This window comes from Phycodurus eques, chromosome 6, assembly GCF_024500275.1.
Source record: "Phycodurus eques isolate BA_2022a chromosome 6, UOR_Pequ_1.1, whole genome shotgun sequence".
NCBI lineage: Eukaryota > Metazoa > Chordata > Actinopteri > Syngnathiformes > Syngnathidae > Phycodurus > Phycodurus eques.
Genome location: NC_084530.1, coordinates 19,832,883 through 19,858,932, shown reverse-complemented (window position 1 = coordinate 19,858,932; position 26,050 = coordinate 19,832,883). Strand labels below are relative to the sequence as shown.

Sequence of the window (26,050 nt, the reverse complement as noted above, 5' to 3'; positions counted from 1 at the left end):
GGCTATAGAACTGAAATTTCTAATAAGCTTTCTGTAGAAATTAGCGAACCCTAAGAACCTTTGTACGTCTTTGCGTGACGTGGGAGCAAGGAATGCTGCAACGCGACAACAAGGTACAACGTACTGGCGACTAGAAAGAATGAGACACAAGGTTAAATGCAAGGGGTAATTAGGGTGAACAAGGCACAGGTGGTGAAGTTGCGCTTAGGAGCAGGTGTGTACGAGACAGGGGGAAAACAACAACCAGAACACACACCCATGACAGCATGTCCTTTTTTTTTGTATTAAAGATTGAACGCGATGCCTGCAGGTAAGACGTAATTAATCTGAAGTAAAACTAAGTAAAAATGTTTGAAAGTGGGCCACAGGGACTGACCCACTTTCCTGAGCTGACCTACACACTCTTTTGACACATTTTCGTGTCATTTTCACCAAATAAAACAGACTTAAACAAATACTTTAGGGCCTGACACTTGATTAGGTACACCATCCAATGAGATCCAATGTTGTTCACTTTTTACCCTTTCACACAGGAACAATAATGATTACTTATACAAAGGTTTTTAATACTTTATGACGTTATTGATCGAGATGACATTACTATGGTATGAACTTTGGTTTTGTTAACGAGCGAGAGAGTAAAAGAGACGTTGATATTGAAATGAATATGAAGTGGCTTAAAGGGTCAACGAGGTGCGTGTCAAAAGCAGAAAGCTTCTGTTGACAATTAACATCCACTGTGACGAGGAGATGTTATGGGATTTAATTGACAAAAGATAATTACGCAATTAGTTTATGACAATTATAGTAATGAGTTTAGATGTATATAAAAATTCCCTTTGATCTCCTAAATAATAATATTAATGGACATTTTTTAAATAGGCGACACGGTGGTCGACTGGTTAGAGCGTCTGCCTCACAGTTCTGAGGACCGGGGTTCAATCCCCGGCCCCGCCTGTGTGCAGTTTGCATGTTCTCCCTGTGCCTGCGTGGGTTTTCTCCGGGTACTCCGGTTTCCTCCCACATCCCAAAAATATGCGTGGTAGGTTAATTGACAACTCTAAATTGCCCGTAGATGTGAATGTGAGTGCGAATGGTTGTTTGTTTGTATGTGCCCTGCGATTGACTGGCAACCAGTTCAGGGTGTACCCTGCCTCCTGCCCGATGATAGCTGGGATAGGCTCCGGCATGCCCGCGACCCTAGTGAGGAGAAGCGGCTCAGAAAATTTATGGATTTTTGAAATACAAATTATCTTCGTTAAAAACTGGCTGTGGATGATAATTCATTCTTTCTTCTGCTTTTAATGCGCAAAAAGGATTTATTTATTTGGCAGCCCCATGGATGGCCGCCTGCTGTGCTGCTTGCACAGCACCTCCAAATAAATAATAAGATTAAAATTTGATTAAACAAACCACTGCAATTATTATTTTTAATACCTTTTAATACCAACCAATCAGAATACACACTGCCTGTGTGTGTGTTAAGAGTATTCTGCGTTGTCAGGGATAGTGGTGTAAAATGTAACACCAGACATTAACTTGTGATACATACTGGGTTGCTATATTTTTGTGATACATACTGGGTTGCTATATTTATTCTATATTTTCAGTTATGACTGCACTAATTTTGCACCTAATCTCTGTGTGAAAGACCTTTGACACAAGCAATGTCCCTTAGCGTGGCCCCTTTCACACAGGGAAGGTGTGTGTGTGTGAAACCGCAAAGCCATTAGCTTGCCTTTGCTGAGTTTTGTGTAAAAGATCTGATGCGCCAATCTCTGTAAGAAAGACAATTTTTACAGTGTTCCCTTTCACACTGGATGCTGTGTTTGTGTGTGAAAGTGCACAGATGCTGCATTAGTCTGCCTTTGCTGTGTTCTGTGGAAAAGATCACTGATCTCCTGTTTTCTCACTCAGATGCAGCATTGTTGCATCATCTTTATGCGAAAACAGGTTACTGATTTTGAAAGAGATTTTAAAAGAAATGCTGGAAATCAGGAATTGTGGTTAAAGAAGACATTTGAGTATTTGTAAATGAAATGGTGCGCGATAATCTGGTGGATTAGAGGATCTCACAGGATTAATTCAGCATCACACCAGGATTATTCAGGCGGGATGCGGCTCACATTCCCAGCGCTGGTGTTTCTGACTTTTTTGTTCTTCACTACAAATAACTAAAATCTAACCAAGATCAAATATATCAAACCAAGGCAAAGTACACGTATGTTTGTTCTTTGTCAGCCAAGAGATTTCTTCCTACCAGAGACATCAGTGTTTTTTTAGGCTATCTATTTAACTTGTATATATGTTGCCAAGTCAAATTTTCCTTTTCTATTGGCAGAGTATTTTGCTTAAATTGAGTAAATTGAGTAATATATTCCTCATTTCATTACTTTTATTAGTTTTTTTGAAGACAATTTTTTTTTGTTCTTTCTCTTGCTCTTTTCACGCCCACAGATCTCCCAAATTTGTCGGACCCCCACATTCCGCTAGTGGCTCGAGAGATCATGCAGCGAATGATCCGCCAGTTTGCTGCCGAATATACCTCAAAAACCACTCAGGATGCCCCACTGCCACCGCTGCCGCCCAATGGGGCCATGAAGGACCAAAGCCTGCCGCCCTGCTCGCCCCCGCCACCCGGGCCGACACCCGGCTCGCCGCCTTCGTCCGCTTCCTGCTCCTTGCCGTCGCCCTGCCTCAGCCCCCCTGGCACTGAAGGGGGTGCAACCGCCGCTGCTGCCTCTGCACAGAACCCCGTCCTCAGCAAGCTGCTCATGGCCGACCAGGATGGCCCGCTGGACCTCACTGTCAAGAAGAACCTGGCTGAGACCGAGACCCCTGCCCAGCAGGGTGAGATGCTCGCACACACTCACACCACACAGCTTTCACTAAGGCCCCTTTCGCTTGACGTCTTGACCCGAGTCAGACTTAACCCATACATCTCGTATATCATCTGATTTAATTCGTTCCATGACCATGCTTGTGTCTAACAACACTCATATCTCAAATCATCTTTCCTCACTGAAATGAATGGATATGGCATTGATCTGTTCTAGCCCAACTTTGGGCTCCTTTTGGTGTGCGTGCCTTTCTTAACTGACACAGTAAGCTGCGGTAATATTAGTTGTTTTTATCAGAGGATAAAGACTACGCCTTTAGGTATTATTATATTGTCTGTCTACATGCGTTGCTTCACTGTTTGTGTTCAAATATCCGTTGCTTTAAGGGTTATAACACTGTTATACCTCATGATTCAATTCAATTTGGATTCTTTGGATTGCCATTTGTTTAGAATTCGATTCAGTATTGATTTAAATACTTTGCTGTCAATTCAGTATGAAGTAGAAATGCACAAATAGAGTACCTTTTGAAAATCTTTAAACATTTATTTTCATGTTCATAAGAACATATTTTATGAATCGCCTCACATTTTGGAGCAACAAAACATCTAAAAGTAGAAACGTGTATAATAATAACTCATTTGTGCATATGAAGTACAAAATTGAAAAACATGACAATTCTGTATGAACACTGAAAATGTAAAGTGCATGGAAACCTCAATAATATTTGTTACCTTTAGCGACCGGACAGAAAGTAGCCTGGTGCCTTTTGCCACGAGTTTTGATGTAAAGTAGGACATAGGCAATATGAGGTAATAATCACAGTTACAATGGAATCCCCTGGCTTTGCTTAGAATAATGACGAGTAGGAGACGTGATACAAGTGAACGTGTGGCTATGTTTTATTTTAAGCTAACATTGTTATTATTAATAATGCTAGAATCACACACAGCTACCAATTTTCAACAAGGCATGGGACAGTTTCAGATTCTAACAGTGTACCACAATATTGCAGTTTCTAAAATGTATTATTTTTAAATGTTTGGGTAAATAAGGGTAAGAACAACAAACTTTTTACATTGAACACAATCTATTTTAATTTAAAACAACATGAAATATTTTGTACATTAGTACACGTAAAAATAAAATAAACAATTGAATTTTTCAAAATAAAATCAAAATGTAGTACAACAGTAAAAGTTGTTTTTTTCTCAGAAAATGAGTAGCTACTTCACTGCTCTTCAACACTTTGTGAATTAATGTCAGAGCGGAAACAAGCTGATATTAGCCATGCTAGTTATGCTGCGTTCAAACCTTTGCCTCATGTTTATGTATACACTGAACGTGAATTTGCTTAATTTGCGCCACACGTAACTGGAGAAGAGGAGGGGCTTCCCCTGGTTAATAACAGCACAATTTCTTTGAACATCGCTAACAAGTCAGACAATCAGTGTGTTGGTATCAACGGTGGGTCGTGGTTTTGCTAAAACTTTGGCTAATTCTATTGCTAGCTTGGTAGACAGTAAAGTACAACCAACACCTGTAAACAAGTAACATAGTGTATATATCCTTACCAGATACAGCAAAGTCCTCCTCGCTCATCATTCTCCAGGCCTGCTCTTTTTTCAAAAGTTCGTGGTAGCAGGAGTTATCAAAAACGTTCCGGGTGCCCACAAACAGCGACGATAAATTTATCCTCTATTTTCTGCTCAAGAAATCCAGGACATTGTGTGTGACGCAGTATAGTCTCGACCTTGATTGGTTGTCGCAACAAAGCGTTACACAAATTTGTGACTTGAGTTGGAATTTTCACGTTGCCTGCACTGACAACTTGAAAGAAAAAAAAAAAGAGCCGATAGCGCTGCTGGAAAGTGTTTATGTTTAACCGCAACTTTTGTAAAACCGCGGTATACCTTCAAACCGGTAACCAGCCCATGCCTAATTTCAACCAACCTGGTACATCCAAAGTAGGAGAGAACTCCCTCCATCTCTGGGCTTTTTCTCTTTTTTTAAATATTACCACATCAGGCTACGTCATCTGTCCCAAGAGTTTAGAACACTGGGACACTGCATTTATTATTGATTTCTTCATTTTCTCCTTTCTTTTCTTTGCTATTTTTGCTGTGAAATCACTTGGCCACCATCTCTCCAATTGGATGCACCAAGATGTCATCAGAGTGGCTGCCGAGGAGGCAACCGCCCACCACAAGCGCCGCCTCCCTCTGAGGCACGGCGCTGCGCCATTGCACTGCGCCAGAATGTATACAGTACAATGAATGCATTGGTCGACGGCTGTGCTAAGTGCAGTGTGAAAAGGCCTTAAGAATTTCTACTTAAATCGAAAGCGCGCACAGTTCTGTGTGTAAGGCCAATAAATGCTGGCTCTTCTGTTACATAGCCAATTTTGCGGAAAAGCTAGGTGAAAGGGGTGAAACCATCCATCCTTTTTGAGTGTGCATTTGCATGTCTCAATTTTGCAAGGTTATCTGTGTGTAACTGATGCTTGGTTTACTTGTTTAAAAGTGGCTTGTGTATTTACGAAGCTCACACACTCACTCCTAAATAAACTCAAGAAATTAAATATCCCATTAATCAAACTGACACAGTTGGGGGCCTGCCCGCTTCCCCATGACCGTCGGACCACAGTCCCCCTCACCACCATCCCCGCCGCCCCCACAGTGTGACCGCCACTCGCCCTCGTTGAGATTCCTGGTTTTAAGAGCAGCTTTTGGGAAGTGGCTTAGCTTAGCGCTCAGTAAGCTTCTTCCCTTTAAAAAAAACAAACAAACAAAAAAAAAAATTGGGCTTTCACATCCGCCATCATGCTGGCAGGAATGGTTGAATTAAGCATCATATAAATTTTTTTAATGCGTCATTGTCTGATTTTAATGCCAATAAAGTTATTACGTGTAATGTGGGAAGAGAATGAATGAGCTGATCTCATGACTGTAATCATAACACTGTAAACGTGTAACTCAGAACACTTGTATCAAAAATCATCTTTCTCCATTGAAATAAATGGAAATCTGGTCCAGCCTCCCCAAAAAACACCAGCAAAACTTTTATCAGGTGATATTTAATAAGAAAGATTAAACAGCATTGTTCTACTGTATTAAAAACATACAGTGATAACAATTAAATTTAATGTAAAGAATTAAACAGTCGGTGCATCATGATTTTATGCATAAATTGAGTGGCCCTCCCTCTGGCGTGCACACCTTTGCAACCAGGGGACGGTACAATACAAACATAGATATTCACTTTGGTGTAACACGAAGAAGACTGTCGGAACTAAGCTGCAGTAATAGTCGTTTTCCGCAGAGCATAAAGAATGCCTATATGCCTGTGAGTATTGTGATATTTTCTGTCTCCATTTGTTTCTGCACCGTTTGTTTTCAGATATCCTTTGTTTAAAGGATTAGAACTACCACAACATCAATGCTAGCCTCGATAGCCCATCTATGGCATTTCGCATTGTGCATTAACATTAAGTAAGGAGACTTTAATTTATGTGGTTGGTTAAATACAAAACGTATAATTGTCTTTTTTTATATTTAGTTTTACTGTTTACTTAAGATGGGAGCCGTATTAAACAGCTTGAAGCAAGCACAGCATATTTTTTGAAGAATTGTTCACTATTTGCCAAATTTCCACTTGTTTTAAAGTTTGTTGCCACTTCATCTAGTGCTTGTAACTCAAAATGTTGCTCTCAACTCAAGACAAAAAAATCATCCAAGTGACAGCTCGTATCTCGATGAACTTGTAAGTCGGCTAACCAGTAAGTCAATGTATTACTGTGTGTACGTCACCATTATAATAATTATTATTATTATTATGCTTGCTTTGTTTTTAATTATTTTTTTGTTTACACAAGAACATTCATCCTTGTGGTGTTTTTTTCATTCTTGTATCACTTCGTCTTTTTTTTGTTGTTGTTGCGATTAAATTCTAAACGCTGAACATGAAAATAAGCATTCCTTGGGGTTGCATAGGATAGCATAGCCTAGCATAGCTGCTCCGTGGCCCATATAAGGGCTGCCTGCCTGCCTGTCTGTGTGGGTCAGCAGGGTCAGCTGCACTTTAGGGATTATTACAGATGCCAAACACAGAAAGAAAAACAGCATGCTCAATAAATACATCACATCACTTACAGTACATTCAAAAACAAATTTAATATATATTATACAATATTTTAATGTATTGCCTCTGCCAGGAAAGTTTTGTTTTCCTCACCCTTTTCTTTATTCTTTTGAATTTGTTCTTAATGTCATTAGTTTGTATTTTTTATCACATTTGTTTTTGTTTGATTGTTTTGTATTTAAATATATTTATTTTCTACATTTTTATAGTTTTGTATTTTATTACAAAATATATTATTTTATTATTACAAAATATATTTTATTAACATTTGTTTCCTTCTATTTAATGTAATTATTTAATTAACTTCTAATAAATCATAGTTTTTCATTTTCATCATTTTTAATTATTTAAATTCAGTCATTCATTTATTTTGTATTTATTTTTAAATCGTGCATTTTTGTATTCAATTTTTTTTAAATTCAGTCACGTTTCATTTTTAATAAACATTTGTTCATTTAATTCAACATCATTGTTTTGTATTTTGTTATTTCATTAAAATATTCAATCACCATTATTTTTTAATTTATTTAGTATTGTATTTTTTATTCAGCATTTGTCATTTTTATATCTAATTTAATTGTTTCTATTTTTTAAAATTAATTTGCTTTTTGTATTTTTTCACCATTCTTTTAATTTCATTATTATAGTGATGTATATTAGTAGATTTTTTCTAATAATATATTTTTCTATAAAACGTAAAAACTATAAAACACTAAAGGCCTCTTTATACTCCCACGCTCATGCGTCTGACAACGGCCGCATTGCATCACGTGACCGATGAATTGGCCCGCGCGGCCCATCTACGTCGCTTGACGCGCACACGGCAAAAATTGTTGCTGCGCGTAGAATGCCGCGGAGATCATATCTCGTGGTTGGTCTATTTTAGTCACATGCTGTGATGATGTAATCCGCGTTCCTCCAGGTTCCACATAGCACCTTCGCCGCCGCCTTCTCGATCGATTTTGCGGCATAATTAAACGTATCATCTGGTCATCTAGCGGCACGGTGGACGACTGGTTAGAGCGTCAGCCTAACAGTTCTGAGGACCGGGGTTCAATCTCCGGCCCCGCCTGTGTGTAGTTTGCACGTTCTCCCCGTGCCTGCGTGGGTTTTCTCCGGGCACTGTGGTTTCCTCCCACATCCCAAAAACATGCATTAATTGGAGACTCTAAATTGCCCGTAGGTGTGACTGTGAGTGCGAATGGTTGTTTGTTTGTATGTGCCCTGCGATTGGCTGGCAACCAGTTCAGGGTGTACCCCGCCTCCTGCCCGATGATAGCTGGGATAGGCTCCATCACGCCCGCGACCCTAGTGAGTAGAAGCGGCTCAGAAAATGGATGGATGGATGGATCTGGTCATCTAGGTCCATTTGTTCTAGCAGACTCTGTTCCACAGTCACCATTGTTTTTGCTTTGTTCCTTGTTACGGAAAGGAAAGGATAATCGGCTACCGGAAATGGCCAAAAAATGCAGAGGAAACTCCACCCCGTGGCGTCTTAGCCAATAGCTACCGTAGCGACACCCCCGACTTGGAGGAGAACTGCAGCACACCTTCAAAACAGCGCGTGTGGGTTGCGCTAGAGTATAAAGGCAAACTGCGTGTGGGATAGCGGCAGTGACGTCAGCGCGGTCACCGTCTGAGCGAGCATAAAGAATCCTTAACTTTAATGATTGACATCAGAGTAAAAGCATAAAAAGAAAATCACTGTTAATGGTAAAAGCTTTAAACAACAGTCTACAAGAAGTAAACTGCAGGTATAGATGATTTTTGCATGTTTCCAGCCAAAGTTAGATTTGGTGCTGCCACATTCCACTGCTCACGTCTCAATTTTCTCCCCGCTGCCACTAAATGATGGTTCACAGCGTGTGGATTGATTGATTGATTGACTGATTGAGGGCCGGTGGCTAATGCTGCCTATTATGGACTTGTCTCTCCTAATGAGCTGCCAAGCGATTAGCGCAGACGTGAAAGTCAGCGAGCTAAAAGCCAGCCAGCCAGCAAGCCGACAGGCAGACGTTACCACGTAGCCGTGGAAACGCTGTCCTCCTCGCAGCAAGATTGCCAAATTGTATAAACTTTTTAAAAAAATTATAAATGAAACGCTCTCATCTTAAAAAAAAAAGTAAAAATGTTGGTTAATGGAATGTGCATTCCTATCAATTCAATTGGGAGGAGCAGCCCAGTGGGAAACGTCGCTCCCAATTAAATCTCAATGAAAGAGTCTCAATTAACACATTTGTGCCAGCCCGCAAGCCTGTCTTCATTTAAGGTCCCTAATTTGTTTTACCAAACCAACTTTTTCTCGTATTTGGTATTTTGTATTGGCTCTATGGTGCCTCAGTAAACATGTGAAATATAAATTAGAATCGTCCACGCATTTCTGCATGACATACGTTTTTCTGTCGAGAGGCCTGAAATAAGGTCATTCGAATTTCTCAAGCTTATCGACGTCACTAGCAAAGATATCCGCCTACTTTCCGCTCCTGAACCAGCGCTGTCAACATAACAGCATACATAACATGTGCTCTCACAAGTGGGTCTTCTGCACAGAGGCAACCAATCAGAGGGAAGGGGGCGGTCTTAGCCAAATCTGCACAAAGCAGATACAACACTGGGGCAAACAGAAGTAGCTGTCACAGGGGCCTTTTCTGGACACTCGTATGACAAAACCAAGGTGTTTTTTTAAATTGAAATTGAACTTTTATACTAAGTGCATGTTAGAGAGTCTAAATATTGCAAATATTGGATCTTTCACGCAAAAAAATATATAACCATAAGATTCACTCCACTTTCAACAGGATCTGTGTTATTCCAATTACTGTACAAAACTATCCATCCATTTGCTGAAACACTTATGCTCACTATGTTCGCGGGTGTGCTGGCGCCTATCTCAGTTGACTACGGGCGAGAGGCGGGGTACAGCCTGGACTGGTCGCCAGCCAATCGCAGGCAACAAATAGACAAACAACTAGTCACACTTACATTCACAGCGACTGAATTAAGAGTCTTCAATTAGCCTACCATGCATGTTTTTGGAATGTGGGAGAAAACCGGAGTACCCAGAGAAAACCCATGTAGGCATGGGGAGAACATGCAAACTCCACACAGGCGAGGCCGGATTTGAACCTGGGCCCTCAGAACTATGAGGCAGATGTGCTACCTAGTTGCCAACCATGCCGCCCCATATGAAACCATTCTCTCCAATTGATTTACTCCAGCTACACTACCATGCGATTCACTTCAGTTGGGATTCGGTTCGATACACTCCAATTATGATATGGTACAAGTCACTGCAATTTAGTTATTAAGATATGCGCCAGAGCACATCCGATTGGAAGGGCACGCTGTGCCACTCAAAATTTGTGTGCGTCCCACGCACACACATGGAGCCTTATAAAACAGGTACGACACGACTGGTGCGCTCATGCAGTCACACGCAACACTATCTATTATAAAACAGGTATGCCATGGTAGCCACATGTTCCCGTGTGTGCTCACACACACGCACACACACTCACAATAAATACATAAAACATTAAGCGTTTTCTGTGCTGGAAATCCAGGCTGGCGTTGTCCCGGGCAACTCAGATTGAATTGCGCTTTCTGCCCTGCCATGCGTTTTTAAAGGATCCCAATATAGGGGTGTGCCTCAAGCTTCGGCCAACTGGGTGTTGCTCTTTCTCACTTCCAAAAATTGTATTAGTTCCTGCCAATCAATCAAGCTCATTCTGGCTCAAAGTGATGCCACAGTGTCGGACTCCTCTCCCCCACCCGGGCCTGTTCCCCTTAAAATTGTTTAGTTAACCTCCGGGTCTTTATCACCCATTCATAAACAGAGAGGCCTTTGACCTCAATGATAAAATCAGATGTCCCCCAATTCAACTAGCCTTAGTCTGAATTGGAAGAATAAAATGAGAACGTTACACTGTTATTATATGCAAATGATATACATCACATGTCACGGAGCAAAGTAGGATATGAATTGGACGCAAGAGCAGACTGAGGCGGAGGGAGTAGATTCTAGAATGGTTTATTGTAGATTGGCACAGGCAAGGATATCCAAGTCGAGGTGGCGGGCCGTCGGGAACAAGCAGCGAGCAGAAAGCGGGAACGTGAGCAGGTGGTGTGGCTTGGCGGCGTGGCTGGAGCGGTCAGCGAGACGGGGAAGGCACGGAAGGAATACTGGAGACGGGGAAGAACACAATCGGGTGAGTACAGATGCGGGTTGTAGGATCATACAATCGTATCACCAAAAACTTGGGAGTACGAGAGTCTGCTGATGAGTCACGATAAGCATCAATACTCAGGCAAAGGCTGTAGAACTAGACTGGCTTTAAATGCAGGTAGTAATCAGTGCTGCTTGAACACAAGTGCGCTGCACAGGTGCTGCTGATTGCTAGGGAGAAGGAGGGGGAGGGGGAGAGACAAGGCACACGGCCCCATCCAAGCTCCAAAAGAGGAACTGCAGGGCATGGATCATGACAGTAACCCTCCTCAACGGACGCGTCCAGGCGTCCTACCAGGCTTCCCAGGGTGAGCGGCATAGAAGTCCCTAATAAGAGAGTCATCCAAAATCAGCTTACATGAAATCCAGGAACGCTCCTCCAGACCATAACCCAACCAGTCCTCGGGGAACTGAAACCCCCTTCCCCGGGGCCATACATCCAGGATGCGTGATACCAAGAAGGTAGGATGGTTGTCGATGACACTGGTGGAGACAGGCTTGAGCAGAGACACATGAAAAATGGGATGAATCTTGAGAGACTGGGGCAGCTTCAACTGTACAGAGGTGAGATTGATGACTTTGGTGACTAGAAAAGGTCCAATGAAGCGCGGCGTGAGCTTACGCGACTCGGTTTGCAGAGGGAGGTCCCGGGAGGAAAGCCACACCATCTGACTCACCGTATATACAGATATGGGGAGCGATATTCTTCTCCGCCGACCGAGTTAAAGCAGCCCTGACGTCCACACCGACTGGACCAGTTGGAGATGCTCCCTCACTGCGGGGTGGTAGCAGGAAGACAAACTGGCTGCTGCACCCACCTCCTTACAGAACTCTTCCCAGACCTGGGATGAGAACTGAGGACCCCGGTCCAATACAATGTCAACAGGGATACCATGAAGTCTGAACACATGGAGGACAAGAAGGTTAGCAGTCTCAAAAGCAGAGGGCAATTTGGGAAGAGGTACATAGTGAACATACTTGTAGAACTGGTCAATAATGGTAAGGATGACGGTGTTACCTTCAGATGGAGGTAGGCCGGTGACTAAGTCCAGGGAGATGTGGGACCAAGGGCGGCGTGGAATGGGTAAGGGGCGCAGCAGACCAGCTGGGGGTTGATGTGAGGCCGTACCTTGGGCACAGACGGAGCAGGCAAGGACAAACTCACGGGTGTCCTTGGCTAGACTGGGCCACCAGAAGTGCTGCTGGATAAAATGGATGGTGCGGGTGATGCTGGGATGACAGGTGAGCTTGGAGTTGTGGGCCCACTGAAGGATGTCAGTGTGCGGAATAGGGTACGAACAGTCGGTTGGGAGGTCCGGTCATGTTATCCGGGTGAGTCTCCTGAGCTTCTTTAACCACTTGTTCGATTTCCCAAGTGGCTCCTCCCATGAAGCACGAGGAACGGAGGATGGGTTCTGGTTCAGTTGGACTGGAAGCGGGTGCAGACATATGGGAGAGGGCATCAGGCTTGCCATTGCGCGAACCCGGGCGGAAGGAAAGGCAGAAATTGAACCGGCTGAGAAATAAAGCCCAGTGAGCTTGCCGGAGATTAAGCCGCTTGGCGGAACGGAGGTGGGCTTTGTTTTTTATGGTCAGTCCATATTATAAAGGGTGTAATGGTCCCCTCCAACCAGTGCCTCCACTCCTCCAGGCCCCAAACAATGGCTAGCAACTCACGGTTCCCGATGTCATAGTTAGGCTTGGATGAAGACCGGCGTCGGGAGAAAAAGGCACAGGGATGCCGTTTTTGGCAAACTGGGTCCTCCTGGGAGAGGACAGCTCCCGCCCCCGTGCCAGAGGCGTCAACCTGCACCACAAACTGGAGGGAGGGGTTAGGGTGTCACAGGATGCGAGCACTGGTTAACAGTTCTTTGAGGCTTGCGATGCAGCGAGGGTCCAGTGGAAAGGTGAGCTGGTAGAGGTGAGACTAGTGAGAGTTACAGCAACCTTGCTGTAGTCACGGATGAAACGTCGAAAGAAATTGGCGAAACCAAGAAAGTGTTGAAGCTCCTTGCGGGTGGACGCAATGGGCCAGTTGATGACTGCTTGGATCTTTGCTGGGTCGGGTTATAACTGTCCTTTTGCGATGATGTATCACAAGAAGTGAGTCATTTGTCAGGTTTCACTAAAAGACTGTTCTCAAGAAGGCGTTGGAGGACTTGACGGACATGATGGCCATGTTCTTCGGGGGAGCGGGAGAAGATGAGTATGTTGTCAAGATAGACGAAAACGAACCGGTTCAGCATGTCACAGACGACGTCATTGATGAAGCTTTGAAAAACGGCAGGATCGTTTGTTCATCCAAACGGCTTGACCAGGTACTTGAATTGTCCAAGGGGGGTATAGAAAGCCGTTTTCCATTCGTGCCCTTCTCTGATGCGGATGAAATGGTGTGCATTGCGTAAATCCAATTTCGTGAAAATCTGGGCGTCGCAGAGGGGTTCAAAAGAGGGGTCAATAAGGGGCTGTCGATGCTTTGCTTTTAACGGTGATGTCATTGAGGCCTCGGAAATAAATGCAGGGGCGAAGAGTGGTATCTTTTTTTTCTACGAAAAAGAAGCATGCCCCCACAGGGGAAGAAGAGGCCCGGATGAGTTCAGAAGCAAGGGAGTCACGGATATAACTTTGAGTCGCCTCTTTTTTGGGACGGGAGAGATTAAAGGGGTGGCTGGAGGGAAGAGGGGCTCCCGGCAAGAGTTCAATGGCGCAATCATAGGGGGAGTGGGGGGGGAAGAGAGATGGCTAGGTCCTTGCTGAACACGGGGGATGGATCGTGGTAATTTTCTGGGACTCGGGAGAGATCGGTAGGTGCTACTGGTGGCTGAGGTGTGGTGGAGGACGGGAAGGCCGAAAGGAGACAGTGGGAATGACAGAAGTGACTCCAAACAGTGATAGACAGGTGGGTCCATTCTATGGCAGGGTTGTGTTGTTTGAGCCACGGGATGCCGAGGACAAGTGGCGTCTCCGGGGAAGGGATGACAAATAATTGGAGTGTTTCACGGTGATTCCCATAAATGAGCAGGTTAAATGGTACAGTTTGGTGGGTGACAGGGGAGATAAGTCGCCCGTCCAGGGCCGTAACCTTCTTAGGAGATGGGAGGGGCTCTTTTGGCTTGAGAGTGCAGCTGGCAATAAAGTGACCAGGCTGTCCACAATAGATGCATAGTCGCTGAGTGAAGCGGCGCTGTCATTCCTGGGGGTCTAACCGGGTCCTGCCTAGTTCCATAGGTTCTTCTGGTCCAGTGGGGGGTGAAAAGGAGGCGACAGGGGGTTCAGTTCAGTCGTTGGGTGCGCAGCCACGGTGGGTGGAGCGAAACTATGTGTCTTAACTCCCCGCTCATGAGCTCTCTCTCGGAGGCGGTTGTCTAGTTTAATAGCTAACGCAATAAGGTTCTTGAGGGAGGTGGGTTCGTGCCTGGTCGCAAGCTCGTCCTTAAGTTGTTCTGATAGCCCTTTTAAAAAAAATTCCCCTTAGCGCTGCGTCATCCCACACAGATTCTCTCGCGAGTATCCGGAAATCGATGGAGTAGGATGCTACGGAACTCGAACCTTAGGTGAGAGCTAGGAGACACCGAGTCGCTTCCCTACGCTTAACGGGGTGATCGAAAACTTTTTTGAGTTCTGCCATGAAGGAGTCTAGTGAGGTGAGTACCGGGGAAGAATTATGCCAGTGGCCCACTTGGCAGCTCTTCCGCACAGGAGGTTAATGACAAAAGCTATCTTAGATTTGTCTATCCAACCGACAAAATCTCATCTCAGCGGCTGGAGGTCGAATACTAAAGTACAATTTAATACAAATTGGCTACATGAACCTAGATCCCCGGAGTAAAGTTTGGGAGGAGGAACGTGCGGCTCTTTGTACGGGAGGCGGGGTTGGTCGGAGGCTGCGGGCTCGGGAGGAATACTCACGCGAGGATTGCTGAAGTGGCTCTGAGAGGACAGGAGGGGTACTTGTTGTGTAAGGGCATTGAATGAATCCATTATCTCGCAGAGAGTTTTGGTCTTGTCTGGCGATATGCTCACCCTGATGGGCGAGCGCTTCCCTCAACGCTTCAGTAGTCGCTGGGTCCGTCATGGCCTGAGTATTCTGTCACGGAGAGTAGTAGGATGTGAATTGGACCCAAGAGCAGACTGAGGCAGAGGGAGTAGATTTTAGAATGGTTTATTGGAGGTTGGCACAAGCAAGGATATCCAAGCCGAGGTGACGGGCTGTCGGGAACAACGAGCGGGCAGAAAGCAGGAACGTGAGCAGGTGGTGTAGCTTGCCGGCGTGGCTGGAGCGGACAGCGAGGCGGGGAAGGCATGGAAGGAACATTAGACACGGGGTAGAACACGATCGGTTGAGTATAGATGCGGGTTGTAGGATCTTACAATTGTATCACCAAAAACCTGGGAGTATGAGAGTCAGCCGGTGAGTCACGATAAGGGTCAATACCCAGGCAAAGGCTGTAGAACTAGACAGGCTTTAAATGCAGGTAGTAATCAGTGCTGCTTGAAGATAGGTGCGCTGCACAGGTGCTGCTGATTGCTCGGGAGAGGGGAGGGGGAGAGACAAGCCACACGGCGTCACCCAAGCTGCAAAAGAGGAACTGCAGGACATGGATCATGACATCACAAACATTGTGAAAGAATGTAAATGATCAACATCATTTTAATTTTTGGTTTTTGATTCGCTTTTATCTTTATCTCACTGTTAGTGGTTGAAATAAATTGATGTACAATTTGATAAAATTATACATAAGTTTGGTACGAAAAGGCTACACTGCAGGGGGTCACAGTGTCACTCCAATTGCAATGCTATATGAGTCACTCCCCAATTACAATACGGTACGAATCACAGGCCATTGAGTCACTCCGATTACGATACGAGTCGCTCCAGTTACGATGCGATTCGATCTGATATGATTCACTGTGATTTCTATATATTATGATTCACTCCAATTGCAATACAAAATGATGCCATACTATTAACTTCAATTGTAATATGAGTCACTCCAATTACACGACCAAGCGATTCACTCCAATTATGATATGATTCACTTTAGTCATGATACGATACAATTTATTCCAATTATGATAGATTCACTCTAATTGCAATGGACCATTTGTGTTCATTTATTGATGTTTCAAAAAATTATTTATTAAAATATATTAAGGATTGTGTTTAAAGGGATATTTTCTCCCCAACAAGAAGCACTTTTATTTTCACATTATACAGCAAGTCCTCGAGTTATGACACACTTGACCTACGACGTTTCGACTTTACGACGCCCGTGCCTCGTCCGCCATGTTGTCCCAGCACCATAGTGTTTCTGCTGAGCTACTGCATAGTGCTTGTCTGTTTTTGTGCGGCAGGAGTATCTTTATATTTCGCCCTCCTTTTTTTCACACTCTCAGCAGTAAAGGGAAATACAGCATCTTATTTTTTTATTTTAATGTATTTTATTTTCTTTATACGAAATGTTAAACTTTACTGCTACGGTCACCTGACCGTGGTTGGGAGATGCAGGGGTTAACTCCCTTCTCTCGTTGCACAACTGAGCTGGGTGGCGGCAACAATAAAGGCACGAAGCACCAATTTGCTGCTTTATAATGGCTTTATTAGCTCCTCTGCACATTCAACGTCAACAGGTCCTCCGCTAATCGCTACTCTTCCCCCGTCGCCGTCACTACACTTGCTACTGTACACACTCGCACCGGCGAGCACTCCTTCCTCCTTCGCAGTCCCGCCGGACGACGCCTGCGCAGTCCCGTCTCACTCACACATCGACGCGCACGCACACACACACTGAGCTTGCTGTCACAATCACGTGGGACAATAACCGTAACAGAAGTATTTCGCTGTAAATTTCGACTTTAACGGTGAAATCCGACTTACGTGGAAATTCGTGTTACGTCGCCAGCGTAGGAACGGAACTCGTTCGTAAATCGAGGACTTCCTGTGTATAAAGAAAAAAAATATCTTATTTCTATTCGATCATTGGAAGTTGGTACAAGTTAATGGAAAAAACTTGAAGGCCTGTGTTTGTTTCAACTTCATTTGAATATGACTTGTCCTTGTTCTTTTTATCGAAGGGAAAAAAAAATATTGATTATAATCTGTAATTGGATTTGTTTTTGTGTTTTGTTCAGATGGCGTTCTGGATCTTTCCACCAAGAAGAACCAGTGTGATAAGCAGGGCTTCTCCTCAACACATGGACTCAAAGGGTAACGCACATGTCGTACCTGTCAATCAAAACAAAAGAAAACACTGTGTGTCGCGTATGCCTGTCACTCAATCACTTGACTTTTGGCTGCACACAGGAAGTGCTTGCTGTTCTCTCAATTAAACACCAGCCAGGGTTAGAGTTCAAGTTTGGGTTTTTAAGCCCATGTTAAAGTTTTAAACAAGGGTTTGGGTTTCAAATTGGGATTTAAATTTGGGCGACACCTGTGGACGACTGGTTAGAGCGTCTGGCTCACAGTTCTGGGGACCCGGGTTCAATCCCCGGCCCCGCCTGTGTGGAGTTTGCCTGTTCTCCCCGTGCCTGTGTGGGTTATCTCCGGGCACTCCAGTTTCCTCCCACATCCCAAAAACATGCATGGTAGGTTAATTGACGACTCTAAATTGCCCGTAGGTGGGAATGTGAGTGCGAATGGTTGTTTGTTTGTATGTGCCCTGCGATTGGCTGGCAACCAGTTCAGGGTGTACCCCGCCTCCTGCCCGATGATAGCTTGGATAGGCTTCAGCGTGCCCGCTACCCTAGTGAGGAGAAGCGGCTCAGAAAATGGATGGATGGATTTCAATTTGAGATCAGAATCAGAATCATCTTTATTTGCCATGTATGTAAAAAAACACAAGGAATATTTCTCCAGTAGTTGGAGCCACTCTAGTACGACAACAGACAGTCAATTGACAAAGAATACTTTTGAGACATAAGGACATAAAAAAAAATGACTAACTGAGCAATAAAACGTTACCAGTAATGTGGTAAACAATTATTATTATTTATTTTTTTGACAATTGTGCAAAATGATACTGGGTCCTCTAGCAATTAGAGCAGTTTGAAATGACTAATAGAACAATAGTCCGGTGCAATGGCCATTGTGCAAAGGGCGCAGAGACTTCAAGAAATGTATGCAATTTAAAGTAGTAGTGCGATAATCTGGAACACTGTCGATTGTGCAAATGTTGCGCATGCTACTCAGGCACATAAGTGGCCAGTATTGGTCAACAACAGATATGCAAATAGTGCTGCGTGGTGAGACTCCTACAGTGAGTGCACGAGTAATGTATAATTGGCCCAACAGAGATGTGACAACAAACTCAAGACAAAAATTGGCAGCATGATCCAATGGAATTGTAAGTTAACTGGTTTAAGAAGTTAATGGCAAGAGGGAAGAAGCTGTTGGAATGTCGGATTGTTTCAGTTTGCATTGTTCGGTAGCGCCTACCTGAGGGAAGGAGCTGGAAGAGGTGGTGACCAGGATGTGGAGGGTGCAAGAGGATTTTGCATGCTCTTTGTTCTGGCAGTGTGCAAATCCTCAAGGGTGGTTAGGGGGGTACCGAGAATCTTTTCAGCAGTTTTGATTCTCTGTTGCAGTCGGAGTTTGTCCTTTTTGTAGCAGCACCAAACCAGACTGTGATGGAAGAACACAGGACTGATTTGATGACTGATGTGTAGAACTGCCTCAACAGCTACTGTTGCAGGCCGTGCTTCCTCAGAAGCCGCAGGAAGTACATCCTCTGCTGGGCCTTTTTGACTATGGAGTTGATGTTGATCTCCCACTTCAGGTCCTGAGAGACTAATTCCCAGGAACTTGAAGGTCTCAACAGTTGACACAGGGCAGTTGGACAGCACGAGGGGCAGCTGTGGCGAAGGATGCCTGCTGAAGTCCACGATCATCTCTACAGTCTTGAGCGTGTTCAGCTCCAGGTTGTGTCGGCCGCACCACAGCTCCAGCCGCTCCACTTCCTGTCCATACGCAGACTCATCACCATCTTTGATGATGCCGATGACTGTGGCGTCCTCTGCAAACTTCAGGAGTTTGACAGCCGGGTGCGTTGAGGTTCGGGTGGGGCACAGTTTGAATTTAAGCGGTTCCGATTCCAGTTCCTTAGTTCGGTTCCGGTTCCAAACGATTCTCGGTTCCGATTCTTTTAGGGGTTTGGGTAAAAAAAGTTTGCATGGTTTAAATAAAGGGTATTCAAATTATGAACATCCATTCTCTTCGCAGCCTGTAGCATAGATTAAAATGAACATTTGACTGGAGGTTGTTTATAACCAGTATCAATAGCAAACCTATGAACTAAAAGGCAATGTGTGTGGAACTGACCCATCCATCCATCCATCCATCCAATTTCTTTACCGCTTATCCTCACTAGGGTCGCGGGCTGCTGGAGCCCATCGCAGCTATCTTTGGGCGGGAGGCGGGTTACACCCTGAACCGGTCGCCAGCCAATCGCAGGGCACACAGAGACAAACAACCATTTGCACTCACATTCACCCCTACGGGCAATTTAGAGTCTTCAATCAATCAAGGCTTCGGGTTTCAAGCCAGGGTTAGTGTCTCAAATTTGGGTTTCGAGCCTGTTATAGGGTTTTCAAATTAGGGTGTCAAACACGCGTTAGGGTTTTAAGCAAAACTTAAGGTTTCAAATTGGGCTTTCAAGCTAAGGTTTGGGTTTCAAATTAGTGTGTCAATTCTGCATTAAGGTTCTAAATGAGATAGGATTTCAAGCCTATGTTAGGGTTTCAAATTAAGGTGTCAGGTTTTAAACAAGAGTTAGAGGTTCAAGTATTCTAATTGGGGTTTTTAAATTAGGGTTTCAAGCAATGTTAGGGTTGTAAAGTGGGGCTTGAAGCCTTGGTTATGGTTTCAAAGTTAAAATCAGGGTTCAAGGCAGGGTTAGGGAGGCACATCGTAGCCTATCTATATGTATTGTGCATCACTATTGTTATCATTTCTAACACAATGAAAACCAAACAAGTGCTGGTCCATTCAGGGTAACACTGTACACTGCAACATTCCCTGATATTTCCGTCCACTTTGATGGGGGAGGTGCTTCTCAAATTTCCTGCTTCCAAATGCAGCACAGGCCCTCAGGACAGGAGTCAGAATCCAGCCCGGGGATCTTCAGGGGTCCCCTGAAGGCCCCCCTAAGGCGCGGAGCCCCAGTGGGATTCTCTAATGATTTGCTCATGAAATATTCAGTCATGGATGGATTACTACTCCCCCATGCGCACTCCCTCACTCAGCAGGTTGATTGCTTTTTTCTGAACTGACAACATACTGGATGAAACATCAGAAATACATTGAATCATGCTATATTACACATTAAATAGAGTGTAAATATTTACAGTTAACTACCATGTAAGTATGATAATTTTGAGATACTGTATATTCATGGAAATAGGCTAAAGTAGACATTAAATAGGATGTTAATATGTACAGTAAATAAATATAATATAAACATGCTAAATTAGTGGACTTTTTTTTCATGGCAATGAGCATCAATAATTCGCAGATTTTTGCTATTCAGGGTCGGCCTGGCCTAGCGGGGTCCTCGTTAGTACATAAAAAGGGTTCAATGACCAAATTTTTGTTTTTGTAGCTGACTATAATGTAATCAAAGCGTCAAAGTCGATTTATCGATGACATTATTGATATTTTTTTCAGCACAATAAAGTGGTCCCCAACCTTTTCTTGCGCCATGAATTTCGATGGGCTGGCATAGAAACAAATGACAAATATCTTCTAAATTGTACACACTAGACTGAAGTGTTGTTAACAACCGTGCCAAATTTGAGTGATTAAAAAAAAAAAAAAAGGCAACATTAGAAAATGAGGCTTCAAAATCATGACACATCAAGCAAGCCCTTGTCTCTTCTCTCAAATGCCGTGGGCATGTCCCTTGAATGTGTGAAACCACGCCCGCTGAAAAATGAATACCACTTTGTCTAGCAACTTTTTTATGCCTACACATCCCTACATGTTCGAGCAGCAAAAATATATCTGCTTAAAGTAGGTGTCCAAACTACGGCCTGCGGGCCATTTGTGGCCCGTCATCCATTATTTTGTTGCTCACGGCATGTACTAAAAATAACACTGAGCATGACCCACTACCCTAATTTTCCTGTCTTCCTTATATGCTGCTGGTTTTCTACGTCTCTAAAGAGACTGAGCGACAAGAGGATTCACTCTACAAAGCGCATCACCGCGTCGTCGAAGAGCCCATTCATTGTGTATGTGCTGACTGCGTAAGACTGAGGTGTTTTGGTTGACAAAGTAAATAAGTAAATACTGTCCCCACAGAAGGTTTAGTTTGCTACATCACTGAAGGAGTGCTACACTATATTATAGAATACAAAAACAGCATTTCAAGAAATGCAGCAAACGTTTGACAAACAGTGCGAATCACCTGTGAGAAAATGCTACAATCCCACAACTTTACAACAACGAAATCCAAGTGTGTTTGTAAAATTTTAATTGATTTATATGAGACCAGCATTAGCATTAGACGGATCTTAATGTAAGTATAATTTTCCTGTGACAAATAGTAGGAAACGTTTTGAATCTTTAAAACCGGTGAAAATGCACCAATTTCTGACCACGTCTTAATACAAAGACATTATTTTTTGACGTTTTAAGTGTGACCTTTTTTGTTGAATCCGAATTTCAAAACTGCAAAACTTTTAGTCTTTATCCTAATTTTAAAGGGCTGACATCATTGGAAAGCTTGCTCATCACAGAAACAGAAAACGTAATACCGATAAACTTTAAGTAATCATTGGGCGCCCAGGTTTACTAAATGGCCAAGAGCCGAACAGAATTTGCAGATGGCAACCAGGTGATGTGGGATTTAATTTGGCAGTCAAACATGCATAGAAAAAAAAGTAAGAGTTGAGAATTAACAAACACTCCATTAGTTGTTAAAATACACTGTACAGAATAAATATAGCACAGTAAGAGGCATTTGTAGTTGATAAAATTAATGAAATTAGCATTTCCAACGATGGAAAATATGAGCCATCATGGCGGGTCAGAGTAACATCACAAGGGCCTGGCCAGCAGCGGGTCCAAAAAATGTGTGCGATCAATTTACATCACATTTGGCAATAGCATAGAACAATATATAATATAGATTACCATATGGATTTGAAAAATTATCTTACTCACCTAGAGGTTTTTGAGGGTGGTTTGTCAACTATAAATTTGAGACATGTTGTCTGAGAATTGTAACACGTACTTGCTCGATCGCGAAAGTTTTGATAAAAACTAGGACACTAGTCTTTACACCCCTGGTTTAAAGCCTACGGTTGCTGGAATATATCCCACCAGGCCGTTGCTGCAACGAGAGGCACTGGTGTACAGGCTTCCGTAGCTTCTCTCGGCTGGCAGACTGGCTCATCTGTGTCGTCACCTCGTCGTTTGAGAATTAGAATAAGAAGGCCAAGCTGTTGTACAAATTGGGGCATTCAGGCAAGATTTATTTTCGGGCTGTAGACATGGCTAGCTAGCTAACTGCACGCTGTCGTGGTAAAAATGGGCCAAGTAATTATAACTAAGTAACTCGCAATTACGCCGCATGAACACTGTTGCGAACAAAGGCGCTCGGTTCTTGTAAAGTGGGAGAACTCATGCTGCACCCAAGTGCATTAGTGGGTGAAAACTGAAATGGTGAAAAACAGTTAAAGGCTTACCGACTCATTTTGACCTACAGTATGTCATGCATGAAACAATGGAACAGATAATTAAATATTATGTAAATATCCCACATTAGACATCCATCCATTTTCCGTATATAAGATGATTAAATTTTTGTACATTAGACATTAAATATCAAGTAAATATGGTATATTAGGGGGATAGACATTAAATATGATATAAATATGTTTCATGAGAGGTGATATATATTGATATTAAGGAGAATGTAAATATGCTACATTTGCGATGCATATTAAATATGATCATAAATATGGTACTTCAGAAGTACAGTATATAAATATTGCTCATTAGGGAGGAATAGACATTCAAAATGATGTCAATATGTAAATTAGAGGTGTTGTTGACCATTATTAATGTCAGCCTTACTGATGACTCTCGTAAGGTCAACTATGACTTCCCTCGCTAACCTCGTATTTCTTTCCTGGAGCCTGAGACCATCCACGCTGTGATAATCTGTTTTCAGGCTCCTGCTGAAGAGCACCGCCCGACCCTCTTCTATATACTCCCCTTTATATACTGTAGGCACCCGAGACATGACTGCACAAACCCAGCAATCCACTAACCTGCGTCTGTCGTCTCCCCACAACTTTCAGAGAGCTTCTGTTGTTTATAACAAACTAACGCTGGGCTAGCTGGCAAAAAAAAATGATGCTGATTTAATTTTTTTCGTGGTCTGATCTCAGTTATTATCACGATTTTTTTTTTTTTTTTTACATTATTTATTAACCTTTTTAAAGTGTCAGTTTTAAAGCAGCTGTCCTGAAAACAGAGTAGTTCAGCATTTCATTTACGCACTCCTCATAGTCAATAACACTTAACACTTTAACACTCCTCATAGTCAATATTTAAAACAGTAACCCAACATGATATTATCATACGAAGCAAATAAGACAAATAAAATAAAATAAATAAGAAAAAAATTCACTCAACAGTGAAACGAATGTCTAAAAATATAACAATTAATAAAAATCTGATTTTAAGAAAAAAAGAAAAGAAAAATATGACAACAGTGCAGTAGTTTGAAATCCTGAGTATTTTTGGAGGTACAAGATACAAAATAAACAAAGTGCCCCCTCAGGGATAATGAAGACACCTTTTATTGTAAGCATTATCATTCTCCAGTTATGATGCTACATACCCTGTTAACATTAAACATTATTGCTACTTTCAAATGTACATCATCTTATATAACAATACAGATGAACTAGTTTTGCCACTTTACAAACTACCTGAATAATGACAATTGATTGTTGCTTTGGTCTGGTGGCCTCAGCAGTGGCGAACTGCTGAAGCTACTTGTGCTTGCAGCAGTGAGTGACATTCTGTGCTCACTGCGCTCGGATTTTCTTTTTCTATTGCTTTCCACATAATAACTTGGGTGGTACTTCAAACGAATAAATACTGCGTTGACGGTTTTTGAGGGCGCCGACAAACCTAGCGCATCAGCTAATTAATAGCATTGTTCCAGTCGGACGGGGAGTCTCGATTTCGGGATGGGGCGGGCCAGCCTAGGAGGCGCGGTTTCTGTTTACTCCCACAACTTGCTAACGGAGGTGGAGCAGGAAAAGGACGACGCTGATTGGCTTTGTCGCACATTTCCACCATGTTAGATCGAGGAAATGCGCACAGAGCTGATCACCGAGATCGACGGGAAATTAAATCATAAATCATATAATCGCCCAGCCCTATAACAAACAAATAATTCCAGGACCCTAGTAAATGATAATGATTTATACTTTTGTTTAGTTCATTGGCTTCTTCGATGGCTCTTTTAAAATGCTGAATCTCTTCAAAGAGTCTATTTTAATTTGATTATTGTCGGTCGTCAAATACATGACCTTGACTCCCGGTCACAATTTGTCCACAATCGTCACGCTTAGGGAATCAAATCATATGTTAGTTGGAAACTATTGCTGTGCTGCTTTGGAGAATTTCAAAATCTGCAAGCATAAAGAATGTGCAGGGGATATAAAAAGTCTACACAGCGCTGTTCAAATGCCAGATTTTTGTGATATAGAAAAATTTGACTTTCAAAACTTTTTCAACCGTTAATATGGCATACAACCTGTACAACTAATTTTACATATTTTCAACATTGGAAGTGAAAATAAATGACTAAAATAATGTGGTTGTATAAGTTTGCACACCCTCTCAGGCTTTTCCTGCCTTTTTCTTTGCTCTCTAAAAGCCTAAAGGTTCGACTTTGATCATGTGGAAGGAATAATGAACAGTTCCAAATAGCAATCAGCAGCAGCAATCGAAAAAAGTGTCAGAAAAAGTCTACAAGAACATCTGAAATTAATGTGGGGTTTATCAGAGACACTTTAAATGTTGGCAGGTGTTAGCTGACTCCTATTTAACTCTGAACACAGCCACATCCCAGTTATAAGAGGGTGTGCACACTTTTGCCACCACATTATTTCACTTAATTTTTTCTTCCACTCTGGAAGAGTTTTTAAAGAATAAAATTGAGTTGTACAGCTTATTCGGTCACAATGGTGAAAAGGTTTTTAAATTATTTATTTGGTCTCAATTTTGTCACAAAAACTCGCATTTAAAAAGAGGTGTGTGGACTTTTTATATCCACTGTAGACCACCTAAAAAATATGATACTTTTCTCCACTGTCCCCATCTCGTCAAATAATGGGTCTTACAGCCCTCACTTTAAGATATGAGAGTGGCCTTCCTCTTCCTGCTCCTCTTCCTTTTCTTCTTCCTTTCTCCTTCTTCCTCTTTATTTTTCTCCTCTTCTTCTTCTACCTCTTCCTCCTCGTGTTTTTTGTCTTCTGCTGTTGCCATGGCGACCAGGCAGCACTTAAGTGGAAGCACTTTGCATCTTTCATCTTGCGCAGACACATTAACATGCTGCCGCAATGCTATGTTCATTTGACATCCAATTTAAAAAAATAAAAATAAAAAAATGAGAGAAATACTGAATGTACAAAAGTATTGGGACAGGAACTGCATTGCTGCTGACCCACTTCTATGGTTATTTTTCTTGGTGGAAGTAAGTTATCATCACCATTAAGGAAATGCTTCCAAAAAGGTTTCTGTGTTTTTGAATAAAAAAGGCTCTATCTATCTATCTATCTATCTATCTATCTATCTATCTATCTATCTATCTATCTATCTATC

The 26,050-nt window shown here is 42.8% G+C and overlaps 1 protein-coding gene across 1 annotated transcript in view; it reads left to right on the top strand.

Moving 5' to 3' along the window:
* The window catches only part of lcor (ligand dependent nuclear receptor corepressor), an 84,304-nt gene that overhangs the window by 54,258 nt on the left and 3,996 nt on the right, over window positions 1-26,050 (top strand). Inside the window, exons 5-6 of the mRNA XM_061680026.1 lie at window positions 2,458-2,850; window positions 17,338-17,413. Of these exons, the coding sequence (XP_061536010.1) occupies window positions 2,458-2,850; window positions 17,338-17,413 (469 nt within the window). The remainder of the gene's footprint in view (window positions 1-2,457; window positions 2,851-17,337; window positions 17,414-26,050) is intronic.